General features: G+C 35.5%; 2 protein-coding genes across 2 annotated transcripts; one reads left to right on the forward strand and one right to left on the reverse strand.

The window, feature by feature from the left end:
• The first annotated feature begins 9,409 nt into the window (after nucleotides 1–9,409).
• Nucleotides 9,410–10,356, forward strand: LOC118532147 (olfactory receptor 6C2-like). The gene is given in 2 exon segments (XM_036086538.1): nucleotides 9,410–10,166; nucleotides 10,169–10,356. Coding segments are annotated over 2 exon segments (945 nt in total).
• An 11,166-nt stretch (nucleotides 10,357–21,522) lies between these two features.
• OR6C70 (olfactory receptor family 6 subfamily C member 70) lies at nucleotides 21,523–22,488 on the reverse strand. The gene has a single exon (XM_036086543.2). It carries the CDS (start codon nucleotides 22,459–22,461, stop codon nucleotides 21,523–21,525), a length of 939 nt encoding a protein of 312 aa, XP_035942436.1. The 5' UTR covers nucleotides 22,462–22,488.
• Between the last annotated feature and the right edge of the window lie 1,636 nt (nucleotides 22,489–24,124).

Here is a 24,124-nt window from a genome sequence, read left to right on the forward strand (position 1 = left end):
ATACACATGGCATATAAGCACATAAAAAGATGTTCAATATCATACATCACTAAGGAATTAGAAATTAAAACAAAAATGGGGTGCTGCTAAAAGCCTGTTAAAAAGGTTAAAATCCAAAATATATATAAAAGGTTAAAATCCAAACATTGACACTACCAAATGCTGCTAAGGATGTGTATAAACAGAAAATCTCATTTCTTGCTGGTGCAAATGCAAAATGGTACAGCCCCTTTGGAAAAGAGCTTGGCAATTTCTTAGAAAACAAAACATACTCTTACCCATACAGCCCAGCAATTGTACTCCTTAGTATTTACCCAAATGATCGAAAACTTAACATTCACACAAAACTCTATACACTAATGTTTATAGCAGCTTTATTCATAATTGCCAAAACATGGAAGCAACTAAGATATCTTTCAGTAGGTGAATTGATAAAGTGTGGTACATCTAGACAATGGAATATTTATCACCACTAAGAAGAAATGAGCTATCATGGAGAAACCTTAAACACATTATTACTAAGTGAAAGAGGACAATCTGAAAAGGCTACATACTGTATGATTCCAACTACATAACATTCTGGAAAAGGCAAACTATGGATATAGCAAAAAGATCAGAGGTTACCAGGGGCTAGGAGAGAGAGGAAGGAAGCAATGAATTGGTGGAGCATAGGGGATTTTTATCCCAGAGAAATTATTCTGTATGATACTACGTGCTGCATACATGTCATTATACATTTGTCACAACTCATAGAATGTACAGCATAAATATGAGCTGTGGAATTCAGCTGCTTAAGAAAAGATAATAATCAATATTCCCCCAACTAAGCAAACATAATTTTGAACAGTTTTTTTTTAAGCATTATGTTTCCTTACAAGGGATGCATCTAAAATATGTGCACAGATTTCAAGTAAAAGCATGGAAGGTATACATAATACAAACACTGAAAAAAAGGAAGCTTGTATACCTATGTTAATAATAAGGGCATGTATCCTACAAGATCAAATAAAAAAATCACTAAAGATAAAGATTTCATAATGATAAAATTTTCACAGTTAAGGTAATTGTAAATTCATATGTCTTTAATAACATAGAATCAAAATATACACAGTAAAATCACTAGAACTTTCAAGAGAAATAGACACAGTGAGTATTTTAACAAACTCCTCTCAGTAACTGATAAAGAAAATAGACAATAATAAATGTGTAAAGAATATAAAACATATCTTTAAGGATAATACACTTGGTAAGTATAATATGCAAGTTTGAACTAACTGACATATATAAAATACTACATCCAACTACTCCAGCATTAGTATTTTATGCAAGTAGTTATAGACTATTCGCTGAGAATAGCCATATATTGAGCCATGAAACAAATATTAAATATTACAAAGGAGTAAAATAACCCACAGGATAAATTCTGAACAGAATGGTAATAAAGAAGAAAAGAACTATTGAAAATAACCATACATTTGGAAATCAGGAAATAGCATCTAAATATGACATTGGTCAAAGAATAAATCACAATAAATATTAGAAGGAACATTTTATGTCCTACGAAGATATGAAGTAACAAATTTGTGGGGTAAATATAAAGTGGTGATTAGCAGCATATTTAGATCCAAATGCATTAGAAAATTAAAGATAAAACCTTGAAATCAATGATCTAAGCATTAATCCAAAGAAGTTTAAAAAGGCATGACATTATACCTAACTAAATTGGAAAAAAGAAAGTAATAAATATTAAAACAAATATTATATAAATAGAGAAAAAGCAAATAGAGAATGAGCAAAAAAAATTTTTAAAAACCTGCAATGCCAAAAGAGGAATGTCTAAATGGACTAATGAGATCATTAAATCTCTCCCAAGGGTGACCAAAGAAAAGAAGAGAGGAATTCAATCATTATATTAGGAAACAGAGTACACATAACTACACATAATACAGGCATAAAAGTAAAATAATTATGATTTTTCCAATAAACTTGTAAATAGTGTTGAAATTTCTACAAAAAAAATACAACCTGGCACAACTGGTACAGCAAAAAATATAAAATCTGAATATTCATATATTAGTTACAAATTTTGAACCTCCAACTAAAAATCACCTCATAAAACTTCCAGAATATAATGGTATCAATTAAGTATTTAGTAAATATTTAGGAAATGTATACCAGTTCTACACAGACATTTCCAGGGCATAGCTATAGGAGTATCTACACATTGTAAAAAATGAGAATAGCATAATCTTGATATAATAGTTGATGATGATATTATAAGGGGCTCTCAATGGCCGAACCCAAAATCAAATCCACAGAAAAAGGAGCTTATTCATGCAGTGTATTCTGGGCAACCTCCTCAAACAAAGAGCAGGATAAAGAGTACAAACAGAAACTAAGTGGCCCTTGAATTCATCTATTAGGGATAAAGAGGAATGTGATCAGAGATGGACAAACAGGAGGTTTCTAAGGTACAGGTAATGTTCCGTTCCTTAACCTAGCTTGTGGATACCTACCTCTACAATGATACACTGTTTTGTATGCATGGTAGATTTTTTAAAAATAAGTCTTATTTAAAAATTATGCAATAATACAACTCTATGGTATTGTAAATCCCACTGGTGAATCCATGGAAAAATTGTTATAATATACTCATGATTATATGTTTGAAAAATCTAAGATTCATCTGTAAAAAAAGAGGACTTGTTATAAGATATATTTATTAAGATCAAGCCCTTTCTAAATGCAAAAATATTAGATATATTACATATATCAATGTACTACATACATTAAAAAAAGATAAGATAAAGGGATGAAAAGAAAATTTAAAAATATCTAGGACTAAACTTTTTGAAGTTGCACAATATTACATGCATGATATGATTTGTTCTTATTATTTAAAATCCAATGTATAAAATCATAGTTTTTATAAATCTTAAATTCACTATTTATCCTCTTTCTATTCCCCAGACCAAAAATTTGAATACTTACTGGCCTGATAAGAACCTATTCCAGGATGCCTGGGTGGCTAAGTTGGCTAAGCATCTGCCTTTGGCTCTGGTCATGATCCCAGGTCTTGGGATTGAGCCCTAGGTCAGGCTCCCTGTTCAGCGGGGAGTCTCCTTCTCCCTCTGCCCCTCTCCCCCTCATGCGCAGCCTCGCGCACTCTCTCTCTCTCAAATAAATAAATAAAATCTTTTAAAAAGAACCTATTCATATAATATATTGTCTCCCACAACATAAATCCTAATAATAAATCTTTATTGTGTGAAAAATATTAAAAAGAAGAATAATTTTAAAAACAAATACTTGCCTTAATTAAAATATAAAATGAAAATTAGGGAAAGAATCAGAGAGGGAGACAAACCATGAGAGACTATGGACTCTGGGAAACAAACTGAGGGTTCTAGAGGGGAGGGGGGTGGGAGGATGGGGTACCCGGGTGATGGGTAGTAAGGAGGGCACGTGTGGTGATGAGCACTGGGTGTTATATGCAACTATTGAATCATTGAACACTACATCAAAAACTAATGATGTACTATATGGTGGCTAACAGAACATAATAAAAAATTAAAAAGAAAAGAAAATTAGGGAAAGAAAGCCATAGAAGCTATGCTGGTATAATAAAACAAATAAATATATTTATTATATATATATATATAATAAAGACAGATTAGCTTTATTTATTCAAGCATTTTGCAACAAGGGCATTTTCTCCTTCCTTTAATGTAGGAGCTTTCTTTCTTAATCATGACAAATGTATTAATCATGAGCCCTAATCTACCATCATCAAACCATAACTCCTAAAGCAACAAATATGTAACCATACAAGGTTTTTCCAGATTTCTAAACAGTCATCTCATCCCCCAACTACTGTAATTCCTATTATAATTGACCAAAAGCAACATTTCTTAACCAGTCCTTCAAACCTTAGTTTATGTCTTAAAATATTTTCAGGTGGGTCCCTTTTAATACATATTTCAAATTCTCAGGGGCAGATACTTCACAGCAGAAATTATTAGAGCCATGGTTTTTAGTCGAGTGAAATGTTTTTGAGTCATCCATGTAACCATGGTCTTATCAAACATCGTCTGTAGGCAGAATAAAAAATATGTCTGCCATATATATTTTTTCCCGTTTTTCAAATGTAGGTAAATACTCCTGTGATTAAAAAAATAAATTCATGCTACAATATCATTAAACATAGTAATTTTTTCAATACATATTTTCATATTAGATACTTCACAAACAAAATGATATCAGGGGAGATTAGGTAAGGCAAAATATTTTGATTATTAAAGTCTCCTATACCCATATCTCTAGAAAGTGTAGTAGAGAACTGAATCAGGCTTGCACACTTTTTCTCATTAGTGCAATGGGCACCTGGCCTCTGATGCTGCTGTTCTATCTTATTGTCTCAAAGGACAGCATCCCTGCTGCTGTCTGTTTTAGTTGCTTTGCCCAAGTTCATTAAGCAAAAGATTCCTTAGTGACATTAGACCCCAGGTCACTAAGGACCCTTTACTTTATTCATACATGTGATCGCAGTGCACCCCCAGAAGAGAGAGCAGAGGAACATAAATATCATTATTTTTAGAGTAGGAAAGCCAACTCCTGGCTCAGAACAATCAGAGCTCTTCCAAAACCCAGGGAAACTTTACTTGTTCTCCTCCCTTACATTAAGGTTTCTTCCTTCATGACAGAGACCAAAGGAAAATGCTTCCAAGGCTTAAAAATAAGAGTCTCTAATGAGAGTCTTTATATGATATGAAAACGGGAAACTCAAAGAACTCAATACCCTCCAGAAAATGCCTGAAGAGTGACTGTGAGTTGATGATCCCGTTGGACCTGGGCTGAGGCACATCTTCCATACAACACAGTGAAACACAGGAAGAAGCTGCCAGCTAAAACCACGAATAATTACCCAAAGAGTAAGTGCTGTAGGTAGACATGAGAATTACTTTCTCTTTTAAGAGATAAGAGAAAGAAATATTTGTTGGCATTTTCTTCTGTAATATGGTTACTTAAGCCTCTTTCAACTTTTAGTGTGGAAAATTGTAGTAGACATGTTATGAACTATTCAGTAGCCCTTTGTAAGGCTTAAGGTCATAGCCAAAGCTATATTTTTGTATTCCTAAGTAGTCACCCATGCAGTGTAATTTCAAGAACATACAGAAATATACCTTCCAATTCCCAGAATTTGTACCCAAAAAGAATATTACATTGCTTAAAATGTCAATATTTTCTAATTTGTAAATATTCTTTTATGATGAATCCCTCCTAAACACCTATTAGTTCAACAGAAATGTTCTCTTAATACCTAATTCCTCAGTAACAATAATTTGAGTAACTTGATGACTGAGGAGAGAGAGGCCATTTTTATTGTTCATGGAGCACTGTTCAGGGTAGCAAGGTTGAGAAGAGTATTTCACTAGGGCAACTTCTCCCTGGTGTGTATCCAGAGGGGAAGTATGAAAAAGGAGATGAGAGCAGGATGTCAAATTTTAGTTACTTCGTAGATAGTTCTACTTATGGTCCTTTTGGTAGCCCTGAAGTAGTTAGAATCAATTCTTAGATAAACCAAAATCAAAGGACAAGACAAAGAATAAGCCATAGTAAATTATTAGCACATTATTTTACTTGTATGAAAGAGAAACCATTGATAAATTGAGCTTTTCTAACATAAGCAAAAATAGAATTGCCCAGAGAAAGAGGATTGAGGGGAAATGAAAAATCTCGAAAAGTTTGAAAACAAAGAACTCTGTTTTTCTTTCCTTGTATAAGCCATTGATTGGTATGAAAGGCTCATAAAGAGACCGCTCTTTAGGAGTGGAAGAGTCATTAAAGAAACAGTTTCAATGATTTGAAAAACCTTGAGAGTTTAAGCATCAGGTAAATGCATGTGACAGGCTTTCCTTAAGCATGAGGTAAATGCATGTGACAGGCTTTCCTTACATAAGGTTAGCCAGTAGCTTTTTTTTTTAAGATTTTATTTATTTCTTTGAAAGAGAGTACATAATGGGGGGGCGTGGAATGGCAGAGGGAGAAGCAGAGTGCCCGCTGAGCAGGGATCCTGACTCAAAGCTCAATCTCAAGACCCTGGAACCATGACCTGAGCCAAAGGCAGACAGTTAAGTGACTGAGCCCCCCAGGTGCCCCTAACGTTGGCCAGTAGCTTTGCTAGCGTCTTCACTTTAGTCGTACCAGGTCTACACTATTTCCTTTATCAGAATTTTTCATTAGAGTCCCTTCAGGAGCGTCCATTTTCCTGTGATGATCCCTTTAAAGCAAGGCTTGCCTTGCCATATATACCTCATAAGCCTTTAGAAGGCACATGTCCATAGGAAGAGAGGAATTAATGTTGCCAGACTCAGAGGGCTCATGTCATTTGCGGGAAATATTTCAAAACCAACCTAGTGAAAAATCATTCATATAACAAACTAATTGACGTCCCCTGGGGAGATACTATGTCATTCAGTAATGGAGAAATAGCAGAAACCCTAGAGACTATGTTTTCAGATAGGACATATTTTCATAGCTACCATTATAAATAATTAATGCTAATTGAGGACTAAGAGCGGTTACTGCTCCACAAACAGAAATAGAGTCTTTTCCTATTGTTGACTAATATACATAATGGCCACATATAATATCAACAAAATAAGACTCATAATATAGGAAAAGGGAGCCAGTTAATATTTTACTCATCGTTCATGTGTATCTCCAATTATAACGTAAATATATAAATGAGGTGACTGTACATGCTATAACAGCACTGATTGGAAGGGAGGCGTGGAGATGAGTGATGAGGTTGGGCAACAAACTTCCTTACTTGTCTGGGTGGAGTTCAAATATTAACATGCATATGAAATTCTTGATCACCATAATGAAAAATAAGAATGCTGAGCCATCTGACCAGAATAGGCATTAAAGAAGATTGCTTAGCCAACTCTTTTTTGTTTCTTCAGTTCACATTTACATAACAACCTTCATGTGTCAGACATAAGGGAATAAAAGGATATATAAAAACATAACCTCTATTTTGGAGTTTACAAAAACATAGAGGAGAAATATAAGTATATGGAAGTATACCACGTGATCTATTTCAAGAAAGAGTAAGTAACAGGTGTTTATAAATAACATGGTATCATAATCTCACATACTCTGGAAGGGTGAATGAAGATTTCCTTGGAAAACTGATACCTAAGGAGAATTCTGAAGGACCAACTGACATTAATCAAAGATTAACCCTTGAAGAGAAGACAGCATGTGAAAAATATGAAGGATACAAGGAGTCAGTGTTTGTGGATTTTTTTTTTAAGATTTTATTTATTTATTTGACAGAGAGAGACACAGCGAGAGAGGGAACACAAGCAGGGGGAGTGAGAGAGGGAGAAGCAGGCTTCCCGCGGAGCAGGGAGCCCCATGTGGGACTCGATCCCAGGACCCCTGGATCATGACCTGAGCCGAAGGCAGACGTTTAACGTTAAACTGAGACGCCCAGGCACCCCAGTGTCTGTGGAATTCAAGTTATCAGAAAAAAAGATAAGGAATTTGTAAACTATGAAATGAGAAAATAAGGAAGGTCCTGTCCATGAAGAGCCTTGCAGGCCACACACAAGAGACTAATCTTTATCAATAAATAGTTAACACTAGAAGAGAAGGCTTGGAGAAGGACCATGATTTCACTTTGAATTCATGGCATATGAAGTGTCTGTGGAACATTCAAGTGGTGATGTACACTTAGCAATTGTTTTATTTGGAAAAGTTCCGGCCTTTGGAATTCATCATATAAATGACAATAAAATCAATTGCATGAAGTGAAATCCTCTTGGAGAGCATGGAGTAAGAAGAACAAAGAGAAAACAAGAAAAGAGAGGTCTCAAGACAAAATACTGGGGAACAGAAATATTTCATAGGTGAATAGAGAATGAGGAGACTGTAGGTCACTAAAAAGAGAGATACCTGGGTGGCTCAGTTGGTTGGGCAACTGCCTTCAATTCAGGTCGTGATCCCGGGGTCCTGGGATTGAGTCCCACATGGGGCTCCCTGCTCAGCGGGGAGCCTGCTTTTCCCTCTCCCTCTGCCTGCCACTCCCCCTGCTTGTGCTCTCTCTCTGTCTAATGAAAAAATAAAATCTTAAAAAAAAAAAGGAGAGAGAAAGAGAGAGATAGAGTCAGGAAGAAAGTCAGGATGATGGCATGGAATCCATTTGAAGAATGATGGAACCTTAACTTAAAAAAATATTGTGGGGATGTCAGGCAAAATAACTACAAAAAAATATGCCAATGGCTTCAACAGTAGTAATGTTCCTGTGGGTGATAGAGCAGTGGGAGGCTGGACATGAAAGTTAGGCTGCAGAGCCTTAAGACCTAAACTAAGTAGGGGTAAGATGAGAAGGTGGAGATGATAGTATCTTTTCAAAGAAATTAAAAACATAATTAAAGATGCACAGCCTGCAGGGAGCCTGGGTAGCTCAGTTGGTTAAGTGTTCCAATCTTGATTTCAGCTCAGGTCAAGATCTCAGGGTAGTCGGAGACTGAGCCCCGAGTTGGGTTCTGCACTGGCCATGGAACTTGCTTAAGATTCCCTCCCTTCCCTGACACTCCCCCCTCCCTCTCTAAAAAAATAAAAAATAAAAAGAAGATGCACAGCCTCTGGAAGACTGTATTTATTGATATTAAACATAGATTTCATTTCAGGGCTTTTGAGAGATAAGGAGCCACAGACAAATGAAAAATAACATGTATGCATATGAAGATATTCCTTTTCTCACACTATAGATAAAATAGTTGTATATCAAACCATCTTTGAGTTAAGAATAAGGAATACGAGCAGATAAGAATGAAGAGAAAAAGGAAAATCTCAGGATCCAGTGTTGTGTTTTGTTGTCATTGTTGTTTGTTTGTTTGTTTTCCAGGGGAAATGCATCTTACCCTTAAAACAATCCTTTGATAATAACAACTGAAGAGAAGTCATGTTCTTCATTATCTGGATATGATATATATCCAAGATTTGTCTTGGATAAACAACATTTAAGTACACATTAAGTAAAATCAACTTTTTTTGCTCTAACTTATTTGTAAATCCAATCCATGTGATGAATTACAAATAATCAACATGTACAGTTGCAAATTTTGAGGGGCAAAGAATGATCTGAGAAAACGTTGGATTGTTTTACAGAAACGAGAATTCTAAAGGAATAATCTTTACTGCTTATACATGGAATATTCAGGAAGGCTAATCAGAATAGTGGTAATATTGATTATGAAGTGAAATGAGATAATAAATATAAACTTGGTTTACTAGGCTTTTATATTCAGTCTTTTGCTACAGAATTCAAATATTGATCTCCTCATAAAAATCTCTTTTATTTTCACAAGCTGATTGGTAGATTCAAAAGTCAGTGATGAGAAACTACACAGCAATAACAGCTTTTATCCTGCTGGGACTGACAGATGACCCACAACTGCAAATCCAGCTTTTTATCTTTCTATTTCTCACCTACATCTTGAGTGTAACAGGGAACCTGACTATTATCACACTCACATTAGTAGACTCTCATCTTAAAACTCCTATGTACTTTTTTCTCAGAAATTTCTCCTTCTTAGAAGTGTCATTTATCACTGTCTGTATTCCTAGATTCCTGTACAGTATATCAACTGGGGACAATGCCATTACCTACGATGCTTGCACAAGTCAAATATTTTTTATTATTCTCTTTGGAGCAACAGAACTTTTTCTCCTGGCAGCCATGTCCTACGATCGCTATGTTGCTATCTGTAAACCCCTTCATTACATGACCATCATGAACAATAGGGTGTGCACCTTATTAGTCCTCTGCTATTGGGTGTCTGGCTTGATGATCATTCTCCCACCCCTTAGCTTGGGACTCCAGCTTGAATTCTGTGACTCCAATGCCATTGATCATTTTGGCTGTGACGCAGGTCCCCTCCTGAAGATCTCATGTTCAGATACATGGGTAATAGAACAAATGGTTATCCTTGTGGCTGTATTTGCTCTCATAATCACCCTAGTGTGTGTATTTCTGTCCTACACATACATCATCAGGACAATTCTGAGACTCCCCTCTGTCCAACAAAGAAAAAAGGCCTTTTCTACCTGCTCATCCCACATGATTGTAATCTCCATCACCTATGGCAGCTGCACTTCATCTATATCAAGCCGTCAGCAAAAGAAGAGGTAGCCGTAAATAAAGGTGTTTCGGTGCTCACCACTTCTGTTGCACCCCTGTTGAACCCCTTCATTTATACCTTGAGGAATAAGCAACTGAAACAAGCTTTTAATGATTTCATAAAGAAGATGACATTTCTCTCAAAGAACCTGAAGTTTTGACGAATCAGTGTAAAATGAAAGAAGAAAGTCCTCTAAATATTTAACTACAGCTTATGACTTGTTTCATTGCTTTGTGTCTATAATTTAGTCATATTAACCCTCTCAAAGACATTTAATAATACATCCTAATCTCACCTTAATCAAACTCCTTTTTCTTTCAAACCAAACTCAGACATAGTGGCTTGCCTCACTGTAAAACTATAAAATATATTTCCAAGTAATTAAATTTATCTCCACTTCTAACTTAGTCTTTTCTTCAATGTTCTAGGGAAGGAAGGAAAGTAATAATATTTAAAAACTATATAAATTCTATAGAAGACAATTAATAAAACTAGTTTCTTCCCCTAATTGAAGTTATCAAAATTAATATCATAATCTAAAACCCAAATACAATATAGAAAACAGCAACAGCAAAGATGCACCAAAATAAACCAAAAAGTCATTCTAGCCTAATTAAAATAATGAAAACAACAAGTGGAAGAGATAACAAAGGGAATTTGGGAATCAGAATTGAAGAGATGGAAACAGCTTCATGAATCCTGATAAGATGTATTAATTATTTACTCATATTTATGACAGAACTTCACTTAAAAGGCATACATTTAATTTAAAACAAGTGTAAACAGGGGCACCTGGGTGGCTCAGTGCGCTAAGCGTCCGAATCTTGGTTTTAGCTCAGGTCATGATCTCATGGTGGTGAGATCAAGCCCTGCGATGGGCTCCGTGTTCTGTGCAGAGTCTGCTTGTTGATTCTCACCCTCTGCCCCTCCCCCCACTCGTTCATGCTCTCTCTCAAATAAATAAATCTTTAAAACATAAATAAATAAAAAATAAACAGGGGGGCCTGGGTGGCTCAGTCATTAAGCGTCTGCCTTCCGCTCAGGTCATGATCCCAGGGTCCTGGGATCAAGCCCCACGTCGGGCTCCCTGCTCTGCGAGAAGCCTGCTTCTCCCTCTGCCACTCCCCCTGCTTGTGTTCCCTCTCTTGCTGCCTCTCTCTGTCAAATAAATAAATAAAATCTAAAAAAAAAAAAAATGTAAACATTATTTCACTTATTATAGGTTACAAAATTAGAATAAATGCATAAGAGCAAAACTGGAAGACCAAATTTTAAATGATGATGAGATAAGACCATTATTCACATCAACACAAGGCTAAGTGAATGATTTAAGAAGATATCAAGGATGTCTAACCAGTAGAAATAGGAAAAAATAAGGAAATACAAAACAGATAAATTTTAAATTTTAAAAGTGGGCTTAAGGAGGGCACATGATGTGATGAACACTGGGTGTTATATGCAACTGATAAATTATTGAACACTACATCTGAAACTAATGATGTACTATAACTTGGCTAATTGAATTTAAGTTAAAAAAAATAATAAAATAAAGGAAAATAAATTAATTAATCAATCAATCAATTACTTAAATAAAAGTGGGCTTTGAGAGGCTTCTGCATGGCTCAGTCAGATAAGTGGCCAACTCTTGATTTCAGCTCAGGTCATGATCTCGGGGTTGTGAGATAGAGACTCCTTGGGACTCCTCACTGACCAGGAGTCTGCTTGAGATTCTCTCCTTCTCCCTCTCCCACCTCCTCTGCCCCTTCCCCTGCTTGCCCTCTCTCTCTCAAATAAACAAATAAACTTCTTTAAAAAATCAATAAAAATAAAAGTGGGCTTTGAAATAGCACCTAAACATTCTTTTTCTTTTAAGATTTTATTTATTTATTTGAGAGAGAGAGAGAGGATGAGTGGGAGGGAGGCAAAGGGAGAGGGAGAAGCAGACTCCCCCACTGAGCAGGGAGCCCAACGCGGGTTCAATCCCAGGACCCTGAGATCATGACCTGAAACAAAGGCAGACACTTAGCCAACTGAGACACCCAGGCGCCCCGCTTTTAAATTATTTCTATTGGCAGGGCGCCTGGGTGGCTCAGTTGGTTAAGAGTCTGCCTTTAGCTTGGGTCATGACCCCAGGGTCCTGGGATGGAGCCCCACATCGGGCTCCTTGCTCAGCGGGGAGCCTGCTTCTCCCTCTCCCTCTGCTTCTCCCCCTGCTTGTGCTCTCTCTCTCTCTCTCTCTCACTCTGTCAAATAAATAAATACAATCTTTTTTTTAAAAAAATTAAATAAATAATTTCTATTGGCGTAATTTTGAAAATAACTGCCTTTTTCGAACTACCAATGATATGTCAAATTCTTTTCAAACATTATTATTAATGCCCTTGCCAATCCTGGAAATACATTTAGTTGTATTAAAATCTAGACAGAAGAAGATTGAGTACATTGACCAATACATCTTAGGTAGCAAATAGTGGAGCTGTATTCTGATATCAAGTCATGTTCAGTCCACTACAACACATGACCTTTCAAGCAGTAGTGTAGTTTTGCTGGGAAGGGATGAGAAAAGACACTGATTGAAAGTATGTAAGCTGACATAGTAGTTGGGATCTCTCTCTGCAATCATACATTCAGTTCACTGATGTGTCTGCTTTTCTCTGTGGATTAAATTGATTTACTGACATCAAAGAAAAAAATTAAGTTGTCTAAAAACTTCAAAATTTATGTAATAGATTTTATATACTATGCTATTCATGGAAAAAATCAGAGTGGTTTTTGAAATCCCATGTTATTGTGTTATTCTAATCCTTTTTTTCCAATCAAAAATGCATTGTGGTAAGGCAAGTCTGTGAGGGTAACATTGTTTCGAGATAATTTTGAATCTTCTCTTGTTTGCATATGAAACAGAGTCACTTTCAAATATTGATTTTTTTCCACACTTATTAATCTGTAACATGATATAACTATATTGAGATATGAAAGTTAGAATCATAGTCCTAAATTTTAAGGCAACTTTTCTGAGTTCAAATTTATTGAACAAAGATTATGAGCATTTTCATAGTGCAAATGTCCTTTATCTCCTGATTTATAAGAGGAAAATTTATTCATCTGTGTTTTATAGTATATTCCTTACACTTCTCTGAGATATTTACATCACTGATAAAAACTTGAGGCTTATTTAAAATAAAACCTTGTTGTCTTGAAGATAATTGCCTCCAGGACACCTGGATGGCTCAGTCAGTTGGGCTTCCAACTCTTGATTGCAGCTCAGGTCATGATCTTGGGGTAGTGAGATCAAACCCCACAACAGCTCGATGCTCAGCACAGAGTCTGCTTCAGATTCTCTGCCATTCTTTCTCCCGCTGCCCCTCCCCTGGCTTGTGTGCTTACAGGTGTGCATGCACATGCATGCTCTCTCTCTCTACAATAAATTAATTAGTTAAATCTTAAAAAAAGATAATTGCCTAAAATAGCTATAGTAACTGTAAAATTTCATTTTACTTCTCCTCTCTCTAGGAATTTACTTATAACATAATCCTTTGCTCTTCTAATTAAACATTTTATTGAAAATAAATGTATTAAGAAAATCTCTTTATAATGCCTGAGCAAATGATTTTGATATGGAGCTAGACTTAAAATCTAAAGCTTACCGCAACTTTTCTGGAGCTATTTTATCTTGTTGTTTAATCTACTAATATTGTATTTAATTCATGCAGGCTTATACCATTCTTACTAATTCACTCTCTTGCACACGATCTATATGCAATGTTCTTGTACCTCCATCACTTTCTCTCTGCTAGTTTCAATTCTGGCTGCTCTGTGGCTTCTTTGTCAGAGATGAATGGGAACTCAGTCAGTTTAGATGCTAACATTTGATTTTTCTCAGCTTTTTGCTCAGCAGCCTATCACCCCGTGTTTCTGGATGAAGAGCTAGCACAGTGACTGGAACATAAGCCCTCTCTGTCTTTGATTCCCTATGATTCCTGTAACTAAAAAGCACGACCACCAAATACATCAGCGATGCAAGCTGGTTAGTTAGTTAACACATTCTATCATGTCACCTCACCTTTCAATCTCCTCTGCTAACAAGACAAGGATTTCCATAAAGTAGGCTGGCTATCATGAAGTTAGGGTTCTAAAGGCTAGTAGGTCTTCCAGTCCAATCTGCAATTCTTTATATCCCTCTCCAGAACTACGTTTTTTATTGAGGTCACATTTACATAACATAAAATGCATCATTTTAACTGTTTTACGGTGTGCAATTCAGTGGCTAGTCGTACATTCACACAGTTGTGCAATCATCACCATTACCTACTTCCATAGCATTGTCATCACCTCAGCAAGAAATTCCATATCTATCAAGCAGTGATACCCTGTCACTTCCTTCCTCCAGCCTCTGGCAACCATTGAGATGCTTTTTGTCTCTAGGATTTACCTATTCTAGACATTTCATATAAATTGAATCAGAATATATATTGCCTTTTGTGACTAGCTTCTTTCACTTAGCATAATGTATTCAAGGTTTATGCATGTATCTGAATCTATCAATACTTCATTATTTTTGTGGATAAATAATATTCCATTGTACAGGTATACCACACTTATTTAGCCATTCATCAGCTGATGGACATTTAGGTTGTTTCCACTTGGGTGCTATTATGAATAATGCTGTTATGAACATTCATGTATAAATTTTTGTTTGAATCATAGCATATTTAGATGTGCTTTCTAATATTTAAAAGAGCTGGTGATGACATTAGAGAGGCATAAAAAATTGGAGGGATGATCATATACATTGTGAGCCAGCGATATCACATTAGCAGTAGAAATATAAATAAATCATATTTTATTTGAAATACATTCATATGCCTAATACCTGGAAATCTTAGAAAATAAATTTATCATTAAAATATTGTTGCTACATGCCATTGTCATAATTATGTGCTCTTAAAATTACTCCAAAATCCAAAAGGGAATTAATGAATAAGGGTGAATTTAATCTAATAATAGTTTCACATTAAAAAGAGAATATGATAAGTGAAAATATCAGTCAATGTAAGATCATACTGTTGATGAACGGAAAACAAAGCATCATTTCCTAAAGTTATGAAAATGTTTGAGCACAGGTAAAATCATCCCATATGTTGTACAACACCCAAGCTTCTTAATAAAGACCAAATACTAGGTTTCAAAAAACTAATAATATTCTAACATTTGTGTATGAACATGAAATTCTAGAAACTCTTTTTTTTTTTAAAGATTTTATTTATTTATTTATTTGAGAGAGAGAGAGAGAGTGAGAGAGAGAGCGCAAGAGGGGGTAGGGTTAGAGGGAGAAGCAGACCCCCCGCCGAGCAGGGAGCCCGATGTGGGACTCGATCCCAGGACTCTGGGATCATGACCTGAGCCAAAGGCAGTCGCTTAACCAACTGAGCCACCCAGGCGCCCGAAATTCCAGAAACTCTTAATGAATCCATTATTAGGGTATTTAATAGTTTTCAGTCATTTGTAAGCCACCTACTCTCAAACAAGAAAATGATTTGATTATTTTAGGACAGTCCATATTCTATCATGACACCCCTTGTAAGGCAAATCCAGAATGAGTCATATTGAGAATAGTTGTTTTAATCCAAGGCTGTTTTTGTAACATTTTTATAATTTAAACTTAAAGACACGTTCCAAAAATAGTACAAAGTACTACATAGCCCTTTATCTAGTCACAGTTGTTTACATTTTGTACGATTTATTTCATCATTCTCTCTACATATATACATACATGCACTTTATATTCTATATATACAAATACTAATACTATAAACTTAAATATGTATACACACACACATACATATACATGCTTTCTAAACCATTGAATAATAAGTTGGACATTGTGCCTCTTTATCTATCGCAGGGTATATTTCCTAATAAGATCATTATGTTACATAACCAAAGTGCAATGATCAAAATCAGAAAATCTGACATTGATATATTATCTAATCCATAGTCCATATTAAAATTTTATAAATTTTTCCAAGTGGCTTCTTTTACATCTTTCTATTCCCTCTAGATCCAGAATAATGCAGGATTATACATTGCATTTAGTTCTCATTTCTGTTTACCTCTGTCAATCTAGAACAGCTCCTCAGCCTATATTTCACCTTATTGTCTTAAGATTTTTGAAGAAGACATGTTACTCAAGCTCATCTGATTTTTCTTCAAAGTTAAACTGAGGTTTGGGTTTGTTGTTTTGGTTTTTTGGGTTTTTTTAAATTTTTTTGTTTTTGCAGGAATAAAACAGAAGTGATGATAGATCCTTCTTAGTCCACGTTTTCAAGAGCCATATAATGCTGATTTTCCCACTAGTGGTGATAACTGATCACTTGGCTAAAGTGGTCTCTTTCAAATCTCTCTAGACTGCAAAGTTACTATTTTCTCCATGTAATAAGAAGTAATTTATTAGGAGATATTTTGAGACTGTATAAATATCTTGTTCCTCACGAAATTTTCATCCACTAGTTTCAGCATTCATGGATGGCTTGCTAACTTAAATCACTACTTCTATATTGATTAGTCCATATATTTTACTAATAAAGATGATTTTTCTTTTCTCCTGTATATATTATTCATTTATTATAAGGAAGTATTGATTCAAGGACTCTCATTTTACTCAATAAGTTATAATCTCTTAATATCATAATTAATTAGATATCCAAATTCCCCAAATATGGTGAATGGGAGCCTCTTTTTTTTTATTTTATTATGTTATGTTAATCACCATACATTACATCATTAGTTTTTAATGTAGTGTTCCATGATTCATTGTTTGCATATAACACCCAGTGCTCCATTCAGTAGGTGCCCTCTTTAATACCCATCACCAGGTTAACCCATCCCCCCACCCCCTACCCTCTAGAACTTTCAGTTTGTTTCTCACAGTCTATAGTCTCTCATGGTTCCTCTCCCCCACCGATTCCCCCCCTTCATTTTTTCCCTTCCTGCTATCTTATTCTTTTTTTTTTTAACATATAATGTATTATTTGTTTCAGAGGTCTGTGATTCAACAGTCTTACATAATTCACAGCGCTCACCATAGCACATACCCTCCCCAATGTCTATCACCCAGCTACTCCATTCCTCCCACCCCCCACCGTTCCAGCAACCCTCAGTTTGTTTCCTGAGATTAAGAATTCCTCATATCAGTGAGAACATATGATACATGTCTTTCTCTGATTGACTTATTTTGCTCAGCATAATACCCTCCAGTTTCATCCACGTCGTTGCAAATGGCAAGATTTCATTCCTTTTGATGGCTGCATAATATTCCATTGTATATATATACCACTTCTTCTTTATCCATTCATCTGTCGATGGACATCTTGGCTCTTTCCATAGTTTGGCTATTGTGGACATTGCTGCTATAAACATCAGGGTGCACATAACCCTCTGTTTCCCTACATTTGTATCTTTGGGGTAAATACCCAGTAGTGCAATTGCTAGGTCATATGGTAGCTCCATTTTCAACTTTTTTTTTTTTTTTAAAGATTTTATTTATTTATTTGAGAGAGAGAATGAGAGACAGAGAGCATGAGAGGGAGGAGGGTCAGAGGGAGAAGCAGACTCCCTGCCGAGCAGGGAGCCCGATGTGGGACTCAATCCCGGGACTCCAGGATCATGACCTGAGCCGAAGGCAGTTGCTTAACCAACTGAGCCACCAAGGCGCCCTCTATTTTCAACTTTTTGAGGAACCTCCATACTGTTTTCCAGAGTGGCTGCACCAGCTTGCATCCCCACCAACAGCATAGGAGGGTTCCCCTTTCTCCATATCACTGCCACCCCTGTCATTTCTGACTTGTTAATTTTATTTTATTTTTTTTTTTTTAAAGATTTTATTTATTTATTTGAGACAGAGAGAATGAGAGAGAGAGCACATGAGAAGGGGGAGGGTCAGAGGGAGAAGCAGGCTCCCTGCCGAGCAGGGAGCCCGATGCGGGACTCGATCCAGGGACTCCAGGATCATGACCTGAGCCGAAGGCAGTCGCTTAACCAACTGAGCCACCCAGGCGCCCTCTGACTTGTTAATTTTAGCCATTCTGACTGGTGTGAGGTGGTATCTCATTGAGGTTTTGATTTGGATTTCCCTGAGGCCAAGCGATGTTGAGCACTTTTTCATGTGTCTGTTGGCCATTTGGATGTCTTCTTTGGAAAAATGTCTGTTCATGTCTTCTGCCCATTTCTTGATTGGATCATTTGTTCTTTGGGTGTTGAGTTTGATAAGTTCTTTATAGATTTTGGATACTAGCCCTTTATCTGATATGTCATTTGCAAATATCTTCTCCCATTCTGTCTGTTGTCTTTTGGTTTTGTGGACTGTTTCTTTTGCTGTGCAAAAGCTTTTTATCTTGATGAGGTCCCAATACTTCATTGTTGTCCTTGCTTCCCTTGCCTTTGGCGATGTTTCTAGGAAGAAGTTGCTGAGGCTGAGGTCGAAGAGGTTGCTGCCTCTGTACTCCTTTAGGATTTTGATGGACTCCTGTCTCACATTGAGGTCTTTCAGCCATTTTGAGTCTACTTTTGTGTGTCGTGTAAGGAAATGGTCCAGTTTCATTCTTCTGCATGTGGCTGTCCAATTTTCCCAACACCATTTGTTGAAGAGACTGTCTTTTTGCCATTGGACATTCTTTCCTGCTTTGTCAAAGATTAGTTGACCATAGAGTTGAGGGTCCATTTCTGGGCTCTCTATTCTGTTCCATTGATCTACATGTCTGTTTTTGTGCCAGTACCATACTGTCTTGATGATGACAGCTTTGTAATAGAGCTTGAAGTCCGGAATTGTGATGCCGCCAGCTTTGCTTTTCTTTTTCAAGATTCCTTTGGCTATTCGGGGTCTTTTCTGGTTCCATACAAATTTTAGGATTATTTGTTCCATTTCTTTGAAAAAAGTGGATGGTATTTTGATGGGGATTGCATTGAATGTGTAGATTGCTCTAGGTAGCATTGACATCTTCACAATATTTGTTCTTCCAATCCATGAGCATGGAACGTTTTTCCATTTCTTTGTGTCTTCCTCAATTTCTTTCATGAGTATTTTATAGTTTTCTGAGTACAGATCCTTTGCCTCTTTGGTTAGATTTATTCCTAGGTATCTTATGGTTTTGGGTGCAATTGTAAATGGGATCGACTCCTTAATTTCTCTTTCTTCTGTCTTGTTGTTGGTGTATAGGAATGCCACTGATTTCTGTGCACTGATTTTATATCCTGCCACTTTACTGAATTCCTGTATGAGTTCTAGCAGTTTTGGGATGGAGTCTTTTGGGTTTTCCACATAAAGTATCATATCATCTGCAAACAGTGAGAGTTTGACTTCTTCTTTGCCGATTCGGATGCCTTTTATTTCTTTTTGTTGTCTGATTGCTGTGGCTAGGACTTCTAATACTATGTTGAATAGCAGTGGTGATAGTGGACATCCCTGCTGTGTTCCTGACCTTAGGGGGAAAGCTCTCAGTTTTTCCCCATTGACAATGATATTCGCTGCAGGTTTTTCATAGATGGCTTTTATGATATTGAGGTATGTACCCTCTATCCCTATCCTCTGAAGAATTTTGATCAAGAAAGGATGCTGTACCTTGTCAAATGCTTTTTCTGCATCTATTGAGAGGATCCCATGGTTCTTGTTCTTCCTTTTATGAATGTATGAATGTATTGTATCACATGGATTGATTTGTGGATGTTGAACCAACCTTGCAGCCCAGGGATAAATCCCACTTAGTAGTGGTGAATAATCCTCTTAATGTACTGTTGGATCCTACTGGCTAGTATTTTGGTGAGAATTTTTGCATCCATGTTCATCAAGGATATTGGTCTGTAATTCTTTTTGATGGGGTCTTTATCTGGTTTGGGGATCAAGGTAATGCTGGCCTCATAAAACGAGTTTGGAAGTTTTCCTTCCATTTCTATTTTTTGGAACAGTTTCAGAAGAATAGGTATTAATTCTTCTTGAAATGTTTGGTAGAATTCCCCTGGGAAGCCATCTGGCCCTGGGCTTTTGTTTGTTGGGAGATTTTTGATAACTGCTTCAATTTCCTTAGTGGTTATAGGTCTGTTCAGGTTTTCTATTTCTTCCTGGTTCAGTTTTGGTAGTTGATACATCTCTAGGAATGCATCCATTTTTCCAGGTTATCTAATTTGCTGGCATATAGTTGCTCATAATATGTTCTTATAATTGTTTGTATTTCTTTGGTGTTGGTTGTGATCTCTCCTCTTTCATTCATGATTTTATTTATTTGGGTCCTTTCTCTTTTCTTTTTGATAGTCTGGCCAGGGGTTTATCAATCTTGTTAATTCTTTCAAAGAACCAGCTCCTAGTTTTGTTGATCTGTTCTACTGTTCTTTTGGTTTCTATTTCATTGATTTCTGCTCTGATCTTTATTATTTCTCTTCTCCTGCTGGGTTTAGGCTTTATTTGCTGTTCTTTCTCCAGCTCCTTTAGGTGTAGGGCTAGGTTGTGTGGCATCTATGTGTTTTAAAAACTGACAGAGTAACCCTAGTTTTATAGAAAATAAAACATAATTCTATCTTTAAAGAAGTCATTTGAATTATGACAAATTCATATTTGATATCATTTACCACGGAAAACTTGTACATAAGTAAATGCTAATAACTATATGGCAGGAATTAAATTCATCATATATTCCCATTTATTCAGTAGATTCATTGACATGTTTAAGAGATTAAGCTTGTTCTATGTTTTTGAAAAAGATTGTGTGAGAAATCAAGTACATGTGTACTAAATCATATTTTATTTTTTACTGCAATTTTAAATATTTATCCAACATAAGTACTAAAATAAGGGGTGACTGGATGGCTCAGTCAGTTAAGTGTCCAAATCTTGATTTCAGCTCAGGTCATGATCTCAGGTTCATGAGATCGAGACCCGCTCTGGCTCTGTGCTCAGCAGGGAGTCTCCTGGAGATTCTCTGTCCCTCTCTCTTTCCTTCTCCCCCTGCTCACTTTCTTTGTCTCTAAAATAATTAAACAAAATCCTTAAAAAAAATACTAAAATAAAATGACACAAATGAAATGCATGATTCATTTCAAAAAAAACTATGCTTTCTTACCATGTTGACAATTGACATTACAAAAAAATAACTTTACAAAATATTTCTTTACATTACAGAAAGTTAAAGTCAGAATACATAGAATGGAAAGAGTTTCTAAGCTCAAGTAAACTAAAGAGATCCAAATAATTAAATTTTAAAGATCAATTCTAAATTAGAAGAGTCAAAATAGTTTTTGTTCAATGTTCTTTTTATGTTTTCATGTTAATTATTTCTCGTTACTTGTCTGAAACAGAAAATATCTTACTAAACACATCTCTGAAGGCTTGTTTAACTTGCTGGTTTCTCAGAGTATAAATGAATGGATTCAACATAGGGGCAACTGAAGTATTGAGCACAGCTACTCCTTTGCTTGAAGTGACTCTTTCATTTGCAGATGGCTTTATGTACATGAATATACAACTACCATAGCTGATGGATACAACAATGATGTGAGAAGAGCAGGTAGAAAACGCTTTTTTCTTTTGCTGAACCGATGGGAATTTTAGAATTGTCTTGATGATGTAAACGTAAGAAAGGATTACTAATAACAATGTGACAATGATGATCATCACAGCTAAGAAAAAAGCAATCAGTTCTAGAAAATGTGTGTCTGAGCACAAAAGTTGCAGGACAGGAGAAATGTCACAAATGAAATGATGAATGATATTTGAAGCACAGAAATCCAGGTTAAGAAGAAAAATCAGTGGAGGAAAAACGACCAGGAATCCAGTTGCCCAAGAACTGAGTACAATCTGATGACAAATTCTGCTGCTCATGATGGATGTATAATGCAAAGGTTTGCAGATGGCAACATAACGATCATAGGACATAGCTGCCAGAAGGAAAAATTCTGTAACCCCCAAGAATATGTAAAAAAATAACTGAGATATACAGCCATTATAGGAAATGGCCTTTTCCCTGGTTACAATGGTGATTAGGAATCTGGGGATGCAAACACTTGTGAATGAAATTTCCAGGAAAGAAAAATTACGGAGGAAGAAATACATTGGGGTCTTGAGATGAGAATCCAATAGAGTAAGGACAATGATGGTTAAGTTTCCTATCATACTCAGCATGTAATTTAGAAATAAAAATAAGAAAATTACAATCTGTAACTGAGAATTATCTGTCAGTCCCAGAAGGATAAACTCTATCTGTTTTGTATGGTTCTTCATTTCTCTTTTGTGATTTCAAACAAATTCTAGAAATAAAAAGGTACAATGATAAGAAATACATGAGTAGCCTTATATCTAGGAAATGATATCTAAAAGGATCCATATTCATATACACACCCATTTATGAGGAAATACTCCATGAGGTTGAAGATGTGACCTAGTACCTTGCAACAGACACTATTTTTTAAAAGCACAATAGAAGTCAACTCAGTTTTGAAAACTGACCTGCAAAATCCATAATAGTTTCTTTTTTCACCATTACTTACAAGCTTCCAGCTCAATTGTACCTAATTCCAAATTTGTTCATTTCTTAAATAAATTAGATAAGATCTTGGTTCCAGATTCAAAAATAATTTATTCATTTTAATTATTAATTTCATCAAAATAAAATATGCCAGTATAATGAATTAAGACCTACAGTTAAATTCTGAAATTTTAGGTTTCATCTTAAAGTGGTATTTGTTTAGAGCCCCGTTATACCCTCTTGCAACTTTTCTATGAACTACTGAGGGAGGCAGAAAATGACAAAAAGAAAAAGAGTGTAAGAGTGTAATACCACAACAAAATAAATACTAGTTGAATCTAGAAAAAATTGAAACAATATAAAGAAGATATAACCACATTTACAAAAGTCCAGTAATGGATCTGAGCAAGAAGAACATATTAATGGCTACTGAGGAAAAGGACAATCCACTCTTAAGACTGAAGTTTTGATGGGTCTTTTATTGTTTAAGAATGAACATTTAAAGAATATCCAAAAAGAATATCCAAAACAATATCCAAAATAATAACTTGAAACTATTATAACAATAAGTTCAGTAATGTGAAAAAACTTTTTTCCTTTACAAAGGAAAAAAAATGTTTAGAATACGTAATGGAATATTTACCTTTCTCAAAAGGCAATTCAATTTTCATATTACATATAAGCTATATGTCATGGCACAGTTTGAGTGAAAAGTAGAAAACAATCTAAATATTTAAAAATAAGCAATTCTTGGGCGCCTGGGTGGCTCAGTTGGTTAAGCGACTGCCTTCGGCTCAGGTCATGATCCTGGAGTCCCTGGATTGAGTCCCGCATCGGGCTCCCTGCTCGGCAGGGAGTCTGCTTCTCCCTCTGACCCTCCCCCCTCTCATGTGCTTGCTCTCTCTCATTCTCTCTCTCTCAAATAAATAAATAAATAATCTAAAAAAAAAATAAAATAAAATAAAATAAAATAAAATAAAATAAATAAGCAATTCTTTAAATAATTTTAGTCATTCAGATAATTACCTTTTGAAGTCATTTAAAATATTCTAAATGTATTTTAGATACAAAATTGCAAAAAAGTTTATACAAACTGACCCCATTTTTATTAATGTCTGCATCTGATACATGAAGGTATGATTTCTGCAAATATATGCAAAAATAAGAGTAATTAAAAATAAAGTACTTTCAATGAGTTGTTAAATTATAGGGCATTTATATTTTTCATTAAAAATTCAGTCATCCTTAATAATATCCTACCAAAGAAATATGCAATGAAACATGCTTTCTCTAACTTTTCTAATTTACTATTTTATAAAAGCAAAATAAAAACAATGTGAGTTCAGAACATTTATTAGTTATATAATTTAGAGCCATATTTTCAATTAAAATAAATCTAGTGATGCACTTTATTTTCCC

Source organism: Halichoerus grypus, chromosome 6 (genome assembly GCF_964656455.1).
Source record: "Halichoerus grypus chromosome 6, mHalGry1.hap1.1, whole genome shotgun sequence".
NCBI classification, from domain to species: Eukaryota; Metazoa; Chordata; class Mammalia; order Carnivora; family Phocidae; genus Halichoerus; species Halichoerus grypus.

What these genes read in the sequence shown, in the direction of transcription:
- OR6C70 (XM_036086543.2), bottom strand. Translation starts at nt 22,461, where the DNA reads ATGAAGAACCATACAAAACAGATAGAGTTTATCCTTCTGGGACTGACA.